At 33.4% G+C, this 18742-nt stretch overlaps 1 protein-coding gene across 1 annotated transcript in view; it reads right to left on the bottom strand.

Moving 5' to 3' along the window:
• Window positions 1-1270: 1270 nt before the first annotated feature.
• The window catches only part of LOC149743962 (uncharacterized), a 119443-nt gene continuing 101971 nt past the window's right edge, over window positions 1271-18742 (bottom strand). The window contains exon 4 of the mRNA XM_089905928.1: window positions 1271-1538. Coding sequence (XP_089762054.1) covers window positions 1436-1538 — 103 coding nt within the window. The 3' untranslated portion in view covers window positions 1271-1435. The remainder of the gene's footprint in view (window positions 1539-18742) is intronic.

Below are 18742 nucleotides of genomic sequence, written 5' to 3'. Positions count from 1 at the left end.
ACCACCATGATGAGTTTCTACTGCTTAAAAGAATACTGATTAATAAATATTTCCCTTTTATCATAATATCTTAGAAAAATAAGGGTAGGTCTTGAGATGGAGGTACCACTCTAAAACAAAACCGTGTAAAAATATTTTCACCTTCCATAGCAAAAGAGTGTTCACTGTTTTAAACTAAATCTTTAATTTTTACTATCTATTTATATCTCAATTTTTAGAAGGATGAACTTTTTGTTTATGAAATTACATCATAACAGGAGACATAGTCTATAATTACTTAATATTTTTGGTTTATTTTGTTTAAATGTGAAACTGTGATCATTTAAATATTTATTTTCCAGCCTTTTTTCTTTTTATATCTATTGGTTTGAGTAATTTTAAATACCTGTGGCTTTTTAATTATTTTAAAATGATATATTGACTTAGGAGTGCTTGGGTTATGTTTGAGACAAATAGACAAACTTTGGCAAGATAAATAAAGATAAAGAGAATATACAAATGAACTGTAACAGGAATAAAGATGTAAATAAAAGTACAAAAGTAGGATATTAAAACTTCAATATTAGGTGCCAAAATTGAATATTTGTGTGCTAGTAGTTTTGAAAACTTATTAAGTGGATAAATTCCCTGAATAATTTAATTTGACTAAGATGTAAAGAAATAGAAAATTTAAATGGAAATTTAACAGATTCAGAGAATCTGAATCAGTAATAAATTCTGAATTTTCCACACAATAGTCAAATAGCTTTAGAATAGATTTTTTTTTTTTTTTTTTTTTTTTTTTTTGCGGTACGCGGGACTCTCACTGCTGTGGCCTCTCCCGGAGCCAGGCTCTGGACGCGCAGGCTCAGCGGCCATGGCTCACGGGCCCAGCCGCTCCGCGGCATGTGGGATCTTCCCAGACCGGGGCACGAACCCGTGTCCCCTGCATCAGCAGGTGGACTCTCAACCACTGCGCCACCAGGGAAGCCCCTAGAATAGATTTTTTTCTCTAAACATTCATTTAGAGATAAATCGTGTCTCACACATATACTTGCAGAGAGTTGAAGAAACAAAAAAAGTGTTAAGCTCCTAAAAATGAAAAGTAGTAAAAGCAAAAATATAAAGACAATAAAATAATATATCTTAAAAGATAATACATAATGAACCATTTGTTTGTTTCCCAGAAATTCTAGATTAATTTTTTTTTAAATTTATTTTTCTTTCTTTCTTTATTTTTGCCTGTGTTGAGTCTTCGTTGCTGCGCATGGGCGTTCTCTAGTTACAGTGAGCAGGGGCTACTCTCCGTTGCAGTGCCCGGGCTTCTAACTGGGTGGCCTCTTGTTTCAGAGCACGGGCTCTAGGCACATGGGCTTCAGTAGTTGTGGCTGGTGGGCTTCAGCAGTTGTGGCTCCCGGGCTCCAGAGCACAGACTCAGCAGTTGTGGCGCACGGGCTTAGCTGCTCTGTGGCATGTGGGATCTTCCCTGAGCAGGGCCCAAACCGGTATCCCCTGCATTGGCAGGTGGGCTCTCAATCTCTGTGCCACCAGGGTAGCCCCTAGATTAAGTTAACAACAGAAAACTGATCAATATGCTTTTAAACATTAACAAATTAAAGAAAGGAAGCTATATGGTTGTGACAATACCTGCAGAAAAAGGGGCAATACAATTATATATCATCTTATGATTAGAAAGTCTTAGTAAATTAGGAAAGTAAACTTTTAGCTTAATATTGAGACTGTGCAAAAAAATTTAATGACATATACCAGAAGTAATATATAAAGTACATTTTATCAAATATCACAAAATGGTCTTTACTGGAAAAATAAAACTTTAAACCTTAGAGAAGACCTATAAAATTGATAGAAATATTATTTTTATAGACTGGCTAAAGGTTGCAAATTTCTGGGGAAAAAACAAATGGTTCATTATATATTACCTTTTAATATATATTCTTGCATTGTCTTTGTATATATATATATATATATATTTTTTTTTTTTTTGCGGTAAGCGGGCCTCTCACCGCCGCGGCCTCTGCCGTTGCGGAGCACAGGCTCTGGACGCGCAGGCCCAGCGGCTATGGCCCACGGGCCCAGCCGCTCCGCGGCACGCGGGATCCTCCCGGACCAGGAAATGAACCCGCGCCCCCCGCATCGACAGGCAGACACCCAACCACTGCACCACCAGGGAAGCCCTGTCTTTGTATTTTTGCTTTACTACTTTTCATTTTTAGGAGCTTAACATTTTTTGTGTGTTTCTTCAATTATACTTTCCAAACTGATCTATGTATTTATATAATTGAAATCTCAACCCAAATAGAAATATGGTCATTTATATGTGGTAATCAAATTTATCACAGAGCTTATACATTCTTGGGGGACTAATAAATAAATGGGTATACAAAAATAATTATCATTATGTAAAAAGGAGATGAATGCTTATCTTACAACACAAACAACAGTTGATTCCAGATATGTCATTGGCTTAAATGCATAAGTGAAATTTATATATAGTTTTTGAAGATGATATAAGAGAATAACTTTATGGCTTTGGGTAGGGAATAATTTCTTAATATTCACAAGTTATTAAAAAGAAGAACATTATAAATTTAAGAACTTCTGTTGGTCTAGAGAAAAGAAATGGTAAGCCAAAGTGGAAAATACTTTCCACAAATATAACTCACAAAGAATTAGTGTTCTAAGAGAATATTTATGATGTATAAGTGAGTGAGTAAATTGTGTGTGTGTGTGTGTGTGTAAGAGAAAGACCACTAACAAAATTTTAAAATGGTAAAAATATATGAACAAAGATTTCACAGATATAACATGAATAATAAAGGGACATTAGAGAGCAGAGAAATGTGAATCAAAACCACAGTGACCAATTTGGAAAACATTCCAAAGTTGGACAAAACCAATTATTGGCAAAGATATGAGCAATGGGCACATTCATTAACTACCTAGCAACTGCTCGTCTTACAGCAAATTGCTGCAGCCACTTTGGAAAATAATTTGGCGTTATTTAATACAGTTGACAAGTGCATGTTTTATGACCCAGCAATCCCACTACTCGGTATACATCCTAGAGACAATCCTACACATATGCTTCTGCAGACATGAAACCAGAATTTTCCTTGCAGCCCTGTTCATAAGAGTAAAACACTGAAAACTACCCAGATGTCCATCAACCATGGAATAGACTGCAGCTGCATGAATCAAATTGGGTGAATCTCAAAAGCATAACATTAACTGAGAATAGCAAGCTGCAAAAGAATATATACTAATTTCATTTATATAAATTGACAAATGCACTAGAAATGAATGAACGAACTAACTAAATATATATACATACGTATTATATATCTTACATGGATAGTAAAACTCTAAAGTAAAAGAGAGATTTAATAACACATAACTTGGAATAAGTGGTTATTACTCCCGAGGGAATGAAGTTGACAGGGAACAAACAGGGGCTTTTAAGGTATTACCCTGACTTCTGAATATATTGTTTGGTTTATCATGATGATTTAATTGTACATCTAAGTTATATGCAGCAGTTGTATGTATATTTAATGACTTAAAAACATTTTTTAAATGCAATGCTAATAATACATTATGTGCACAAACACTAGAGACGCAGCCCATTCAAAAGGCAGAGAGTTCGGAATCAGAGGAAATCAAGGTTGAATAGTTATTGCACCACTTACTATGTTTGTGACCTGGACATTTTTTAAAAGGGAGGCAATAATATCCATTCCATAGGGCTGCCATGAGCACTAAATGAAATGAATGCAAACTGCAGGCAGAATGCCTGGCACATCGATGCTCAAATTGAGAATCAGCAAGAAGGAAATTAACTCTCCTTTACTGACAGCAGTTACAACAGAAAAGATGTGTTCGCTGCAGCAACTACATTGTAGGAGGAAGTGTCAAATTGTGAGTGAAAAATGCAATGGAGTAACAGCTTCCAATAAATAACACTGTAAGAAAGCAGAGTTTCGTCCTGCTCAGGCATGCATATACATAGGCAGAGGGGAGGTGTGATAGAAATGGCTCTCTTCTCACTGAGACTCTTTCACCCTCAGATGATCTGTCATTGTACGCAGAACACAGTGGCAGATTTATCCCCACATTTCAGGTTGCTCAGTAATGGTTCAGGTGAAAGCATTCAGGAGTGACATAAAGTGGGAACTCATAAATGACAGAGTCTATTACTGGGTGACAAGCTCCAGCCTAGTGACTTTGTATAGACTCTGCAGAAATGCTTTCATTGTCATGAGATTTAGGAGGAAAGGAAAATTCAATGATAACACTGGTCAGCACATTTAATGGCCTGATACTATTAGAAAAACAAAACCCTCCTATGGACAGAAGGCTAAACAGTTTAAAGTAATTGCTGTAATACAGAGCAATTACATTTACTGATGCAACTTGTAATTGTGGTGAAACCTAGGTGTACTTTATATTTTCCTTAATATTTCAAGGAATATTGCTGTTTCCATATTCTGAATAAAGATATTAGATTTTCACTCTGCTTTTATTTTGTATTATAATCAGAATGATGATTAATGGTGTCCTTCTCTACAATTAAATGATCGGTCAAAAGAAAAATATGTATCAATAGCTTATACGTGTAACTAGTATTCCCTGTAAAAATTGCTTTGAGGGAAGTAGTGGGGATAAGCTGGCACTTGGGCTCATGTAATTGTGCCTCATGCCATCTACCCTTCAGTGGTCAGTCATAATGGGACCTGGTTACTTCATAAGTTACTGTATTTAAATTTTGAATCATTTAAAAACTTTTAATGTTGGGGAAGTAATAATGCTGATGTCTATCCAATTATTAGTTTTACAGGGAACATTACAATCTTTAAAAATTACCTATACATACTTTAATTCTGTTCCTGTTAATATTTCATAGGATTCCTCTTTGATGTTAACCTAAAATGTACAGATGACATCCTTCGTCTCATGTTTTCTGTGATATGCAAGCAAACAGCTGCATTATCACTTCAACTAATTGAAAAATTAATTTTAAATATTATTTCTTATTTTTGCAATAAATATATCATTATTTTACTTTTTTTCTGTCAAAGTGTTAATCAGTTTAGGTAAAAGCAGGAGTCAAAACCATAGGTCCAATACCTGTAAATTACTAGCAATTTGCCTTGATAACCTAGAAATAATGATCATCATTTATACAGGCATTTTTACACACATTAAATCATACTTAAATGATGAGGCATGAATACAACAACACAGAAAAAACGAATTGTGGAGAATTTTAAAGGAATTGGATAAAAAAGGATTTCTTAGGATTAACGCTGGATATAGCTCTACTTTATTGCTCTTTCAATTTTGTCACATTCAGATCTAAAGAAGATAAGCAGCTTTTGAGTAGGGTATCTCAGTAAATTGAAAAGCCTTAAAAAAAAGCAAAAAAAAAAAAAAAGCAACATACAACTCATTAAAAGTCATTAAAAAAAAGAACAGAGGTTTTATATAGTCCTATAACCAATGAATAAATTGAATATCTGATTAAATTTCCACAGGAAGACCAATGAATTTCTCTGATGAATTCTTTGAAACTTACAGTGAAAAATAGAACATAAATCTTACACAAACTCTGCCAAGATCAGAAAAAGAAGAAATACTTGCTAAAGTCAGGTCAATCTCTCACTTAAATGAGTATGCCTAAATCCTAAATAAAATATTTTGAACAATATACATGAACAACAATTCATCATGAACACATTGAGTTTTGTCCAAGAATGAGGAGTCCTTTGCAATTCAAAACTCTGTTAGTATAATTCCATTATGACTGAATCAGGAGAAAACATACGTGATTGTAACATTAAATACCAATGAAAGCATCAGGTAAAATTAGTTACCAATCTTAATAAACTAGTAATAGAAAAGAATTTCCATAACCTGATAAAGTATATTTACGAACTCCAGCAAAAAAATTACAATAAAATTGAAAAAAAGTTTTTAAAGTTTTCTCTCTGAACAAAGGAAGAAGGCAAGGAAGCCTGTTGTTATCTCTAGTAGACTTATTTTTTAGAACTCTTGGAATAAGGCAAACATTAGAAGAAAGCATAAAGCTATTATTATTGAGAAGTATAATATTGATGAATAATTCAGTAAGTTGCTGATACACCATTATATTTATAAAATAAATGTATCAAGTTTTCTGAATATAAGACAAATGTGCAACAATTGATTGAATATCTATATACCAGATATAAGCCATATGGAAAGAAAATGGTAGCATCGACAGCGAAATCAAAAAGCATGAAATATATCCATATTAAATGTACAAGTCCTTTGCATTAAAGACTTTAAAACTTATTTATGTACATTTGAAAAGAACCAAATAAATGCAGGATGATATCCTATTCCTGCAATCAATGATTCAGTATTGTTAAATGTTAATCTGCTCAGATCATTCTAAACATGCAACACAATCACAAACAAAATTACAATCGGGTTTTTTTGTGGATATTGTAAAATACATATTAAAATATGAAGTATAAGTAATGCAAAAGCAATTTAATTAAAAAGAATTAAAGAGTTGGTGATTATTCTAATGACGATCACATTTATTGGAAAATAAATTAGGAAGCTATGTTTTGGATTAAGGATAAGCAAAAAAATCAATGGTACAGATTTGGGAGTCCAGAAACACACTCACACATATATGGATACTTGATATATGACAATAGGGAAAGGATGGTCTGTTCAATAAATAGTGTTTTGTCAATTTGTTAAACATACACACACACACATATATAATAATGTACTAGTTAATATAATACTATATATATTAGAGTAAATATTCAAGTCACAAGCTGAGAAACAATATTTGCAAAACATATAACTGACAAAAACTCATTTCTAGAAAAATATATAAAGTCCCACAAATCAATAAGAAAATACAGAGAATCTCATAAGCAATCGACAGGATGGTTGATGAGGCACTTAAATAAAAAGGACATCCGAATGGCCAATTACTGTATGAAAATATTCCCATTAATCACAAGGGCAATACAAGACATAGTTACCATGAGGAAAAATAAATAAACAAGATAACACTACACACCCACCAGGTCGCTACAATTAATAGGATTGACAATAAAATATATCACTGATGGAGCTACAATGTGGCAGGTAAAAATGGAAAACTGGCACTATCTATTGTTGACACCCATGCACCAACAATTTTATCCAATTATATGTACCAAATAGAAATGCAGAATATCAATATGTTCATTAAGAGACAAAACAAAAATACACATGGGAGCTTTATCTGTACTTGTTCTAAACTGGAAGCAAATCAAATATCTATCAACAATGTAATGAATAAATCAATTGTAATATATTCCTGTAACATGAAATTATAAATCAAAGTAAATTAATGAACTATTGCTATAAGCAACATCCCTGATGAATCTCATCAACCCATAAGTGGGCTAAAGGAGACCCTCACATACTTGCACGCACACACAAACATACACAACAACCCCCACCATGCACAATGCATACACACACACACAACCAGACAAAACTATCTAAGCTATTAGAAATAAAGGTAATGGTTATTTGGAAGGAGAGGCGGGAGAACATTTTCGAAGTGCTGTTCTATGACCCGTGTGGGTGTTACTTAAGTGTTCTCACTATGTGCAAATTAATTGAACTATATACTTATACTTTGTCCATTTTTGTATATACATTGTATTTCGATTAACACATTTTAAGATAGTGCTATATGGAAGACGTATACATTGTACATGGGTACATGTTTTTCTAATTTAGAATGATATTATACATCCCCTAGAGACAAAGATAAAGCTAGCCAAGAATCTCTGCACACATAAAAGGAAAGGCTTGGTGCAGATGTATCGAGGAATATCTATTGTTTAACTAATGGAGTTGGTATAAAATCATTTTCACACTGAAAAATCATTACTAGATTCTTTAAAATTCAATTTGAGCGGGAACTTTTCAAAGAAAACTTTGAAATACAAAATTGTCATTTTTAAAAGAATTTAATCATATAATATTTCAAACATGCATAAAAGTACATAAAATATAAAGCACCATTTATCTAGATTTATCAGGTATAAATACTTCACAATCGTTGCTGCAAGTGTCGTTTTTGTTTAGAAATAAATGTGGAAGGTGTAACAGGCTCATACGACAAGCCCTTCCTTTCTTTATATAACCAGTGAAAAACTATTGTTCTAATTTTGATATTTATCTTTTCTTTGTTAACTCAACATTCATTTTTACTTTTGTTCATTTTCATTTAAGTAACTCTCATTGTTTCTAGCGTATGACTGCATCAAAATGTAATAGTGCATTCCCTTACTGATGGACAGTAAACTTATTTTTAGTGCTACATATCACATATATACAACTTTAAAAATCACCTAGTACCTAACCAATTAAAATGATAGGTAACATAAATGCTGTGAAATTAAGGCAAACAATTTGTTCTTTTTAAAAATATCAAAGACAATAGAATGATTGATATGAAATTATCACCTGATTTCTATTTATCTGAAATCAGAATGCTGTGATAAGCAATTTATTCATATATGTTTTTAATCACCGTAGATTCTATGTCCATCTACCTTATGGTAATAGATTTTTAAGATATAAACTATCAAGGAGTAAACATATCTACCTTTCTGTTTTATTTCTTGCTTATTTCACATATATCTGAGAGAATATTGGATCTATTTACTCTTTATCATCATTTGCAATCTTATACTATAAGATAACTTCCCAGTAAAATGAAAAGTTTTTATTTCTCACAGAAAGTAGCAGGGCTTTGAAAGTGACTAATGTCAACCTCAAAAAGTAACATAGCCAGTTACTTTACAAGCAAAATGGGTGTAATCTGGAAAGCAGGGAACTGCAGTTCTGGGGCAGGCAAGCTATAGTGAATCATTGGCAAGTGTGAAGAGATAAAAGGAAGGTCAATTTCTACTAGGTTTTAGGAGGAAATTGGGGAAGGTTGTTTTGAATAAAATTTCACTGGAGAAGAACAGGAGTTCGAGGTTGTGGCAGTTTCTTACTGGTGGTTAGCGCATTGTTGCTGGGGCAGGGAGGGATCTTCCTTTTCTGCTTCTTTTTTTAATAGATCTTTATTAGAATATAATTGATTCACAATAGTGTGTTAGCTTCTGTTGGACAACAAAGTGAATCAGCCATATGCATACATATATCCCCATATCCCCTCCCTCTTGAGCCTCCCTCCCACCCTCCCTATCCCACCCCTCTAGGTCGCAAAGCACAATCTCCCTGTGCTATGCAGCTGCTTCCCACTAGCTATTTTACATTTGGTAGTGTATATATATCAATGCTACTCTCACTTTGCCCCAGCTTCCCCACTCACCCTGTGTCCTCAAGTCCATTCTTTATGTCTACATCTTTATTCCTGCCCTGCCACTAGATTCATCAGTACCATTTTTTTTTTTAGATTCCATATATATGCGTTAGCATACGGTGTTTGTTTTTCTCTTTCTGACTTACTTCACTCTGTATGACAGACTCTAGGTCCATCCACCTCACTATAAATAACTCAATTTCGTTTCTTTTTATGGCTGAGTAATATTCCTCGTATATATGTGCCACATCTTCTTTATCCATTCATCTGTTGGTGGACATTTAGGTTGCTTCCATGTCCTGGCTATTGTAAATAGAGCTGCAATGAACATTGTGGTACATGTCTCTTTTTGAATTATGGTTTTCTCAGGGTATATGCCCAGTAGTGGGATTGCTGGTCATATGGTAGTTCTATTTTTAGTTTTTTAAGGAACCTCCATACTGTTCTCCATAGTGGCTGTATCAATTTCCATTCCCACCAACAATGCAGGAGTGTACCCTTTTCACCACACCCTTTCCAGCATTTATTGTTTCTAGAGTTTTTGATAATAGCCATTCTGACTGGTGTGAGGTAATACCTCATTGTAGTTTTGACTTGCATTTCTGTAATAATTAGTGATTTTTAGCATCTTTTCATGTGTCTCTTGGCCATTTGTATGTCTTCTTTTGTGAAATATCTATTTAGGTCTTCTGCTTGCAGGATACAAAATTAATGCACAGAAATCTCTGGCATTCCTATACATTAACAACAAAAACTCAGAAAGAGAAATTAAGGAAACAATCCCATTTACCATCACAACAAAAAGAATAAAATACCTAGGAATAAACCTACCTAAGGAGGCAAAAGACTTGTACTCAAACAATAAAACATTGATGAAAGAAATCAAAGATGACATAAACAGATGGAGAAATATACCATGTTCTTGGATTGGAAGAATCAATATTGTGAAAATGACTATATTACCCAAAGCAAGCTACAGATTCAATGCAATCCCTATCAAACTACCACTGGCATTCTTCACAGAATTAGAACAAAAAATTTTACAATTCGTATGGAAACACAAAAGACACTGAATAGTCAAAGTAATCTTGAGAAAGAAAAGCAGGCCAGAGGAATAAGGCTTCCCAACTTCAAACTCTACTACAAATCTACAATAATCAAGACAGTATGGTACTGGCACAAAAACAGAAATATAGATCAATGGTACAGGATAGAAAGCCCAGAGATCAACCCATGCACATATGGTCACATAATTTATGACAAAGGAGGCAAGAACATACAGTGGAGAAAAGATAGCCTCTTCAATAAGTGGTGCTGGGGAAACTGGAGAACTACATGTAAAAGAATGAAATGAGAACACTCCCTAACACCATACACAAAAATAAACTCCAAATGGATTAAAGACCTAAATGTAAGACCAGATACTATAAAACTCTTAGAGGAAAACACAGGAAAAACACTCTTTGACATAAACTACAGCAAGATCTTTTTTGACCCACCTCCTAGAGTAATGAAAATAAAAATAAACAAATGGGACTTAATGAAACTTGAAAGCTTTTGCACAGCAAAGGAAACCGTAAACAAGATGAAAAGACAACCTTCAGGATGGGAGAAAATATTTGCAAATGAAACAATGGACAAAGGATTAATCTCCAATATATACAAACAGCTCATGGAGCTCAATATCATAAAAACAATCAATCCAGTTAAAAAATGGCCAGAAGACCTAAATAGACATTCCTTTCTTTTCTTAAAAGCAGGAGATGAAATTCCCATGTAAAAAATGTCCTCCCTCATACCAGAAGAAAAACAACGTTCTTAACATCATGGATAAAAAGTTGAAACCCAGAGAATGTTACACAAAGAATTCTATACAAAAAGACCCTTTAGGGCTTCCCTGGTGGCGCAGTGGTTGAGAGTCTGCCTGCCGATGCAGGGGACACGGGTTCGTGCCCCAGTCCGGGAAGATCCCACATGCTGCGGAGTGGCTGGGCCCGTGAGCCATGGCCGCTGAGCCTGCGCGTCCGGAGCCTGTGCTCCGCAGCGGGAGAGGCCACAACAGTGAGAGGCCCGCGTACTGCAAAAAAAAAAAAAAAAAAAAAAAAAAAAGACCCTTTAAAAATTGCTTCTCTTCCTTCTTCCTTCTGATTATTCAGGCTGGTATGTGCATGAGAGCTTTCCCTTCTAAACTTCCTGATAATGTTTTAAATGAAGTTGTCTTTTATTTATTTTCACACCTTATAAAATTTAGTATAGTATAGAGTAGATTAAAATATTAGAATAAAGGAATGTAAAATAAATAATTCTTTTCCCTGTTTTCTTCACAATGTCTATTTTAGACTGTTCCTAGTCTAGTCTTGCTTTTATTCAAGACAGAGTCAACTTTAGATAATTCCACCGACATACCACATATTTGTTTTCTTCTTGAACGTAAGCTCTCCCATGTTTCTGCTTTTTTGGGGTATTCACTTTTCTTCTGTAATGCCCTCGTGCATGTGATATTAAAAATTAATAAACTTATGTATCTTTTCTCCTGTTAGTCTGCCTCTTATCAGTTTATTTCATAGAGACAGCTGTTGAACCTAGGAGGGTAGAAAGAAAGTCTTTCCTCCCCTACATCAGCTAGGGCTGCCATAACAAAATACCACAGAATGGTAGCTTAAACAACAGGAATTTATTTTCTCAGAGTTCAGAAAGCTGAAAGACCACAGTCAAGGTGCTGACAGCATTGGTGTCTCTCCTTGGCGTGAAGACAGCCACCTCCTTGCTGTGTCCTCACATAGCCTTTTCTTTGTATGCCTGTACCCCTGGAGTCTCTTCCTCTTCTAATAAGGACATAGTCTTATTAGATTAGGGCCCCACCCTTATGATCTCTTTTAACCTTAATTACCTCTTTAAAGACACTATTCCAAATAGTCTCACATTCTACGGTACTAGGGATTAGGGTTTCAACATATGAATTTGGGGGGGGGACATAATTCAGATCATAACAATACATTATAAAGAAATGGACAAAGAAGGACAGTAATGAACTCGGAAAGTTAGGGAGTGATAATCCATATAAAATGGGAAAGATGTATAGGAATATAAGAATGATATTATTTTACACAGTTTGGTTATAATGTTTTCTGTTTTGCCAAGGTGGGTATGTGTGTGTATACATGTCCATGTCCTTTGCTTTTTTTTTTTTTTTTTTTTTTTTTGCGGTACGCGGGCCTCTCACTGTTGTGGCCTCTCCCATTGTGGAGCACAGGCTCCAGACGTGCAGGCTCAGCAGCCATGGCTCACGGGCCCAGCCGCTCCGCGGCATGTGGGATCTTCCCGCACCGGGGCACGAACCCGTGTCCCCTGCCTCGGCAGGCAGACTCTCAACCACTGCGCCACCAGGGAAGCCCCCTTTGCATTATTTTTAAAATCAGAAACAAGAGCTGAATTTTTATCGAATGACTTTTCATTCATGTAATATGAGGTTTTATTCTAGATTGCCTATTTTCTTAGTAGTTATAGATATAAATTTAACTATTCACTGAATTTCATTTAATATTTCACTCAACATGTCATCATCTGTATTTATAGGTGTTTTCATTTTTATAATTTTTGGTTTTATTTTTATGATAAATACTACTTCACAAAATAAATCATTTTCCATCTGCTATTATCAAAAATAGTTTACACAAAATGACAATTGCTTCCTTTACCTATTACTGCATCACAAATCTCCACAGCCTGAAGTGACTTAGAACAACAATTTACTATTTCTCATAATGCTGTGGGTTGTCAGTATGGATAGGTCTTCTGTGGGTCATGCCTGATGTTGCTCATATGGCCATAGTCGCATGATGACTTCACTAGGATTGGAGTGTCTCAGATGGCCTGATTCACAGGTCTGGCAGTTGAGACTGACTGTTGGCTGTGGTACCTCTGTTCATCTCCATCTTCCAGGAGGCTCTTCAGTTCATCCCCAGATGAATTCTGTTTTCTGCCAGGCACTTAGTGACAAATACAATTCTTTGCCTTCTCTCAAAAAACTTACAGTCCAGTTTGGGATAATTATATGTATAGATAAATTGTTTTATATGTTATGATAGAAGAATGCATGGTAATATTTTAGCGAAGATAGGAATTTATTTTTTAACTGTTTCACAAAGAAGACACATTTAAAGTGAATTATGAATAATGAGTAGGTTTCCAACAAAGAAACAATGGACATAAAATTAGTTTTTTTACTTCTTTCCTCTTAAATTTTAGCTTTTCTTGTCATTCTATCATTGGCCTCCTTATTTCTACTTCTGAATTCCTTATAATAGGAGCAATTATTGGAATTCAAAACTATAAACCACTGCTAAATGCTAATTATATATATATACAGACATATAAACAGGTGAACTTATAGACAGAGAGTTTTTTTCCAGCCAGGACCTGCCTATTAAATATAGGTACAATGATATCTATACCAAATCAAACTCCAGAATGTAATAACCTCCACTAGATTTCTGTAAACTTTAGAGGACTTACACAGTGAATAACCTTACTTGCACTAACTTATTCTTTTCTGTTACTTTCTTACTATCTGATATGTGTTTTTTTGTTTTTTTGTTTTAATTATCGATGTCTGGGGGTCAACCCATCTTGAGCCTTTTATTTAAAAGAATCATTGTTCAATTAATTTCCATAAGTTTGTATTTAGCTTAATATTATATCAAGTTATTAATACCTAATCATGGTTTTGAATACTAAACAAAGTATTTCAGGTAATAAGTAAACTTTAAAAGTTGCCAGATGCACAGTCAATATGATTAAATTAAGTATATTTCTGGGCTTCCCTGGTGGCGCAGTGGTTGAGGGTCCGCCTGCCAATGCAGGGGACACGGGTTCGTGCCCTGGTCTGGGAGGATCCCACATGCCGTGGAGCGGCTGGGCCCGTTAGCCATGGCCGCTGAGCCTGTGTGTCCGGAGCCTGTGCTCCGCAACGGGGGAGGCTGCAACAGTGAGAGGCCTGCGTACCGCAAAAAAAAAAAAAAAAAAAAAAAAAAAAAAAGTATATTTCTGAATAGTAGCATAAAACAATTTAGAAGTAAAATTTTAAATACCATTAATAACATCAAAAATATAAAATCAGCAGAATACATTTCAGAAGATTTCTAAAACCTACAATAAAGGGTACAAACATTGTTGTAAAAACATTAAAGAAGTTCTAAATAATTGAACAGATACCAAATTTGTGAAAATATTGTAAAAGTATCAATTTTCCTCATATTCTTATATAGTCACTAAAATCTCAATGAAAATGTCTAAGATTTTTTTAACTTTTGTAGAAAGTGAGAAGGTGATTCTAAGATTTAGTTTGAAATGCAAAGAACCTACTGTAGTCAATATATTCTTGAGGAAGAATAAAATTGGAGGACATACATCCCAGATTTGACAAATTACTGAAAAAGCTAGTTATTAGCATCATAGTGTACTGGCATAAGAATAGACAAACAATATCAATAGTACTAAAATACATCCATATATTTGGGCACTTGACTTATATCGAAGATTAAAGAGGTGAAATTATGTTGAAGCAATAAATTAATGAAAGATAATTGAATCAAGTAATTTTATCTCTATAATGGTAAAAAATAAATAAAACTTGACAACTATCTTATACCATTCAATGAAATTGACAAAACTTAGTTCATAGGCATAACTGTGAAAAGAAATCTAAAGTCTCTATAAGAAAACGCAGAGGGATATCTATATGACCCTGCAATAGGTAAAGATCTCTAATATAGGAATCAAAAACACTGAAGAACTAGTCCTAAAACAAAAAATTAAAAATTGGCTTTATAATAAAGATTTTTTCCTTTGCCAATAAACCTCATGAAGAAAGTGAAAACACCAAAGAAATAGTAGAAGAAAATATATATTTGTTATATGTATGTGCTGTAGGACTCATATTCAGAATATAGAAAAGACTTCTCCAAATCAATAAGGAAAAAAATAAAAATAATGGGAAATGTCCCTTGAAAAGAATTTTCATATAAATTATATTTAAATAGCTAATAAGCGTAATAAATATAGTCAACATCACTATTCATCAGGAAAACACAAATTAAAAATACAAAGAAATACTGTTACATAAATACAAATTAAAAGTACAAATAAATACAGCTACTAGGACAACTATAATTAACTAAGAAAGAAACTACCAAATGTGTGGAATAGGTGGAAAAATTGAATACATGGCTGGTAGGGATGTAAAATTATAAAACTGCTTCAGGATAGCTGGCCATTTCCATTATTTCCACTCCTAAATGTATACACAAGAGAAGTGAGTCCACACAAAGACAAAAATATTGATAACATATTTATTCATAATAATAAGCATCTGGGAAAAACCCATATGCTTAACAATAGAGAATGGGTAAATTGTGGTAAATCTTATGAAGGAATATTACAGAGAAGTACAAAAGAATACACTTCGAATATATACAACATGAATAAACCTAACAGACATAGTACTGAGTGAAATCAACTCAAGACAAAAGTAGTAACTGCTATATGATTCCATTTATGGCAAGTTCTAGGATAATCAAATCTAATTGATGAGGAGAGAATTCAGAATAGTAGTTAAATCTAGGGGCTAGTTTAGACTGAGAAAGGGCAGGGAAGTGCCTTCATGGGTGCTGAAACAGTTCTGTATCTTGTTCTGGGTTGTGATTACATGGGAGAATACACATGTAAACATCATCATGCTGTATTTGTAGATTTAGTTCACTTCATTCATTTTACCATATGTATTTTGCCCCTTGATTTTCATAAGACAAGTAAATACTTACATATGTGGAAAATGTATCTCAGGCAACTACTGTTATAAACAAACTCATTTTTTCCCCGAAGAAATGTAATTTTCAAAACGAAGAAATAGTCTGATTTCTTCATTATCAAAACAATAAATCCTTATTCTTGTCCCTAACAATTGATATAAAATTTGTTCATCTTGTTGCTAATAATCAATTTGGAGATAATATTATATAATAGAAATGGTATCGTGTATAGTCTCCTAGAGAATTTGCTATATGAATGCTGGCAGAAGGGTGGACTTAAGTATGTTAAAAATATGAAGAAAATAATCAAGAGTATTTCCACAACGATATTTGAACACTAAAGAGTAGCCAGATGATCTAGAACTTTAAGTAGTTATGCCAATTCAAAGTTATGTTCAAAGAGAAATACACAGTTAAGCAAGTCAAGTTCATTATCAGAAAACGGCCTGTCTGTTCAGACATAGCATGTAGTTTCACACATTTCTGTTTCACCTTTTGAAAATTTCAGTCATTAATAGAGTCTTCTCAAAAAGCTTTAATCCATTGTGAGATTCTTTTCCTGATAAAAAGAGTATCATAATTACAAACTTTGATGTGGAAATTTAAAAAGCACATGGCAGACATAGTTCCAAAGTGTGTCTTCTAATTAGTCATTAGGGATGTTTTGGTTAATATTTCCTCACTAATGGTCTGTCTTTCTACAAAGTTTCAGACTTTATGGAAGGAACTCTTCCCCATAATGAGAACCTGCCAGCACATTAGTAGTATTTACCCTATCCTTTTAGAAATTCATAATTAATACATATATTGTCCTCTACATTTAATTGTTTCATTCTTTATGTAATATTAAAGAAACCCAAAGGATAATTATTTTACTTATAATTTTTTAAAATAGGGAAACTGAGGGTCACAGAGGTCAAAAGTTCAGGATTACAGTTAATAGGAAGTGGCAGTAAGGCTTGAAATCGTTTAGATTATGTTTCCAGAAGCTAAGTTTTATGGGAATGAGAAGATATTGTTGCTAAATTTTCTCAAATCATTATGGAATGTTAAAAGACAGTCTTATATATCAATTATCCACCATAAGCCTATGAATCAGTTCTCACCATGCTGAGCAAAAGAATTGATTTAGGGTCAAAAGTCACAGATTGGATGTGACCTATATTTTTCATTTGAGTTCTTTAGTTACTGTCTCATTTATTGTGATCATCTACCATGAAAGATATTAAATTTGTTCTTGAAGTACTAACGATAACCCCTGAAAGGTGCTGTTATAATTTAAGCAGTGTTTTAATATTCATAGAAGGAATAAGTGATATGTAGCAAGAGAAGAAAGGCACCTTCACTGTGAAGGATCTTACTTATTGTCTCAAATTACATTATTTAAGAGACAAGACTATAAATCACACAGAGGGAGGCTAATGAAATTTACCAATCCACATTTTTTTTGGAGCACTTGACTTAACTATATTGAGGTTAATTCTGAAATAAAAAGAATTTACTATCTAGTACACCGATTAATAAAAAAAAATCACAGTCTAATGATGACAATTAAATACTGAATGTAAAAAGAAGAAATACAGTGTTATTTTTAGTAAGGTGATAGAGGTGTTAAGAAAAAATCAAATGGAAAGAATTAATGATTTTTTACTGTTCCATAACAGTGAAATTGTGATAAGTACTTAAATACCAACATTAACAAAGTTTTCTTTCACCAAATTAAAGATTTTCAAAGATATTGATAGTGACAAAATACTAAAATAATAATAGTAATAATAATGATCTTAATATTATTTCAATGTCAAATAAAACACAATATTATTCATTTAAAATCATGCTCAACTACTAATGTATGTTCTATTCTCCATGTTTCTATATCTTATTACCTGAACATGAAATAAACATTTAATATTTAACGCAAGACAAAAATTGGTATTTTGGACTTAAGGAACAAAAGCTAAGACATGGAAATTTAAAACCGTGTATACTATTAGAACTTAGTATTAAGACATTAATTGATTTGACTTTATTTATATGATTTTTTTATTTCCAAAAAGCCAAAAATTAAATTAAGAAAATATTTTAATTGAATGTAATCATAAATATATATGAATATATTGAATTATTTATAACTTGAATTGAAAGTTAGGAACATCATAAATTACTTAAATATATATTCATGTCTGTCTGAATGAGCTTTTGCAAAAAATTATACTTCATGGATTTAGCTGTATTATTTTCTTAAAGGGGTTTATTTTTAAAAACGTATTTTCACAGTGCTTGAATTTTTTCTCCAATTGTTTTACATCTATCTCATTTATCTTGAAGAATATTGGGAACAAGTCAAAACTGGAAATGCTTTATATTTTTTCATTACACATTTATATTTAACCTTATACATTATTCACTAATTCTACGCAATAAAGTCTATTAAAGTGACATGAACAGGGTACAAACATCTGTCAACTTACTTGGGTGATAGATATCATTCCTGCACTACTGCTGGGAGCTTTTATATCCCAGCCCTTCTAAATCAATCTCTCTCTCAACTCTCTCTCTT

This window comes from Delphinapterus leucas, unplaced genomic scaffold (genome assembly GCF_059928025.1).
Source record: "Delphinapterus leucas isolate spDelLeu-1000000601 "Yukka" unplaced genomic scaffold, BTC_Dleu_Yukka2 spDelLeu_asBTCV2_sq40, whole genome shotgun sequence".
Classification (NCBI taxonomy): Eukaryota; Metazoa; Chordata; class Mammalia; order Artiodactyla; family Monodontidae; genus Delphinapterus; species Delphinapterus leucas.
Note: the sequence above shows the minus strand (reverse complement) of the source record. Positions and strands in the feature narration are given on the sequence as shown.